Here is a 3,147-nt window from a genome sequence, read left to right on the forward strand (position 1 = left end):
AACCAGGAGTTCATGATTATCCTCAGCTGCCTATGTAGTAATACAAAGCCAGGTTGGGCTGTGTAGGACCATATCAAAAGTGTGGGGGAGAAGATTAGCTGAAGAAAAGGTGTAGGAGCCATACCTCCACTGGAGAACATATAGAATCTTCAAGAAGCACTAACTCTGCTAGGTGACTGCTGATGACTGACACTTTCCTGCCCCGTGTGGTAAAGTTCCTAATGCCATCCCGTTTGTCCCTTTAGGAGACGTTGATCCAGCAGCACGTGTCATTTCATTAGGTCCTGTATCTGATGTTGTGGATAGTGGAGTCCTCCAGCAATTGAATGAGAGCAGCGGACACATCTCAGCATGTCGGTCTAGAGAGTTGCGAATCTAAACCCGGGACAGGCTGGGGCCATGAGGCAGAAACACCAGCCTCTGCCAACACGGGAACAAGCCGACGCTTCCAGACAAGGCAGAAAGGCCTTCTGTAATGGAAATCACGTGAGGGTTAATCTTCTCTTGAGAATGGCAGTCAAGAAATGAGAAGGTTCACTTGACTACTGAGCAGTTACACCAAGAAGAGCGTCCATGAGGTGACTGAGCCGGAGAAGAAACAGTTGAGATGGGAATGGTATGGGGGAAATGAACTTGAGTTTTAAACTTGATTTAAGTTACAGTGTCTCTGAATTGAACATCCCATGTTGGAAGAAGATACACTTGGGGGCTCCAGGACTACAGTAGAAAAGTATAGAGCAAGCAGTAAAATCTTCTAGTAAAAACTTACATGCAGGACAACAAAATGATGAAAGATATTCAAATGTCAGTTAAGCCACCAGGAAAGGTTGTGTTAAGGAGTTTGTTTCAAGAGGAGCAAGGGATGAGGGAGAAAACCCTGTGTTAACCATCAGAGTCAGTGATGTAAAGTTGCCTATTAGAGGGAAAGAAACTGTGAAGACTGTTAATATGCAGAGCATTAATGCAGATGGTTTAGGTCTGATACCAGCCTAAGAACAGGGATATAGTTGAGCCCATTGTAAGTATCATTGAAAACAAACGGTGCCAGTGAGCATGTCACAGAAGAACGAAGGACAACAAGAATCGGGTCAGAGTATTTTGTTGACCTTCATGGGTTTACAGCCTCTGTGTCTAAACAAGATATGGAAACAAGTAGAGCTTTTACTTTGCTTTTGTTTTCCTTTCGTTTTGTTTCCCTTTTCCCCAGTAGAAATGAGGGTTCTTAGCCTGTTTCTGACAGTCTTTTAATTTATTAGGGTAGGTGTCTTTCATTTGCTTTCCAGTAGGCATAGTAATTTAGTTAAAGAACACATCTGTATGCTGCAACTTGATTACATCTTTTTTCTATTTTGCATCTTTCTTTTACCATGTTTCAGTTTCTGCATGTAGATTTCAATAAGAAACAAAACTTGTAAAGTTGTAACATTTCACATGGAAATGCTGCCCAATCTTCACCAGCTTCAGAAATCTGACCTTTGCCGATGCTGCAATAAAGTGTTGTAATTTGGATTTGGCATGATTTGTTTTATTTGGTTGGGAAACCTTTCAGTGGGTCAGTTAATATCATCCAGGGTCATCTTCATGCTTTATTAAAAAAAAAAAATACTCTCTGCTAGATACGGTAGTACATGAGTATAATCCCAGAACTCACTACTGAGGTAGAATCACAAATTGGAAGGCTAGCCTGGGCTATATAGTGACCCGAGGACAAGGAAAGACAACAACAAATCAGAGTCTCCATAACCTTGGCTGTCTGCGCTTATTCTGTGGGCCTTTGAGCTCAGTATGAAGACCTAGAACTCTGTCTCCCACGTGCTGGGACTAAGGGTGTGTGCCACCATGCCCAGAAGACATTGTCTCTAAAACCCAAGTAGGAGAGTTCTTGTCGGATATGACCCATGTCCTGTGTTGCATCTCTTAAAAAGTATTAACGAGACAAAGGGGTGAACTCTCTCCCAATGTTCTAAGTCAGTCCTCCCCCTTCCCCACATCAGCCAGAGATAAACAGATGATCACAAATCCTGCTATAAGACTCACCCCCCCTCCCTCTCTCCCTCAGATGCCCTTACATACTGTGCCTTCACATAACAGCCATTGCAGAATTGACCCACTTAAAACCAAGCAGCCGGCCGTCAGGCTACAGGCAGTCCATGGTGGAAAGAACAAGAAGAAGAAGATATGTGGAGGAGGGGGAGAAGGAAACAGAGGAAATAACTCCTGGAACCACGAGCCAAGGAGCCCAGTGTTGGGGTTGGGGTTGTAACGCAGTGTCAGGCCCTAGTTTTGAACCTCAGTACCATGAATAACAACCAAAGTTAGGGCTGCCATCAGCCCCCTTCCCTGCCATTAATACCAGCCTAATAAGCTAGTGTTACCCTAGGAAATAAAGATGAGCGTGGAGAGAAGCATTCTTTCTGCAGATCAGGAGTCAGCCTGAGGTATCTTGTCACTCAGAGTTACTAATTGGGAATATCTAATTCCTCAAGGTCAGCAATTGTGGGATTTGTATTATAAACAGCAAACAGGGAGTAAGTGCTAGAATGTTGAGGACATTTTACCAGTAGTGAAGAGAGGCCCCAGACTTCCTAACAACTCCAACTGTACATAATACAGATAGATCTCTATGTGGAATGAGAAACTTCAGGGCAGAAATGGAGTTAAATGTGCCCTAGGTTCCCATTGGAAGTGATTGTAAAGTGTTTGCACTCTCAGGGGATGGAGAGGTGGCTCAGTGGTTAAGAGCATTGGCTTTTCTTCCAGAAGACCCCAGATTCAAGTCTCGGCACCTACCGAGTGCTCAACAACTATCTGTGACTCCAGTTCCAGGGTGTCTGATAACCCCTGGCCTGTGTCAGTACTGGGCACTCAACCAGTATAGATAGAGGGGCCCTGTGTTTCATCCAATAGCTGGCTGTGAGCATCCACTCCGGTGTTTGCCAGGCACTGGCGTAGCCTCACAAGAGGCCGCAATATCAGGGTCCCTTCAGCTAGAGAAAGTACCCAAGGAACTGAAGGGGGCTGCAACCCTGTAGGTGGAACAACAATATGATCTAACCAGTACCCCCTGAGCTTGTGTCTCTAGCTGCATATGTAGCAGAAGATGGCCTAATTGGCCATCACTGGGAATAGAGGCCCCTTGGTCTTGCA

General features: G+C 44.8%; 1 protein-coding gene across 2 annotated transcripts in view; it reads left to right on the forward strand.

Annotated features, from left to right (window-relative positions):
• The window catches only part of Upf2 (UPF2 regulator of nonsense mediated mRNA decay), a 105,236-nt gene extending 103,722 nt beyond the window's left edge, over positions 1–1,514 (forward strand). For both annotated transcript variants that reach the window (XM_021215285.1, XM_029547422.1), the window contains exon 22: positions 246–1,514. In XM_021215285.1, coding sequence (XP_021070944.1) covers positions 246–255 — 10 coding nt within the window. In that variant the 3' untranslated portion in view covers positions 256–1,514. The remainder of the gene's footprint in view (positions 1–245) is intronic.
• The last annotated feature ends 1,633 nt before the right edge of the window (positions 1,515–3,147 follow it).

The sequence above is a fragment of the Mus pahari genome, chromosome 16 (assembly GCF_900095145.1).
Source record: "Mus pahari chromosome 16, PAHARI_EIJ_v1.1, whole genome shotgun sequence".
NCBI lineage: Eukaryota > Metazoa > Chordata > Mammalia > Rodentia > Muridae > Mus > Mus pahari.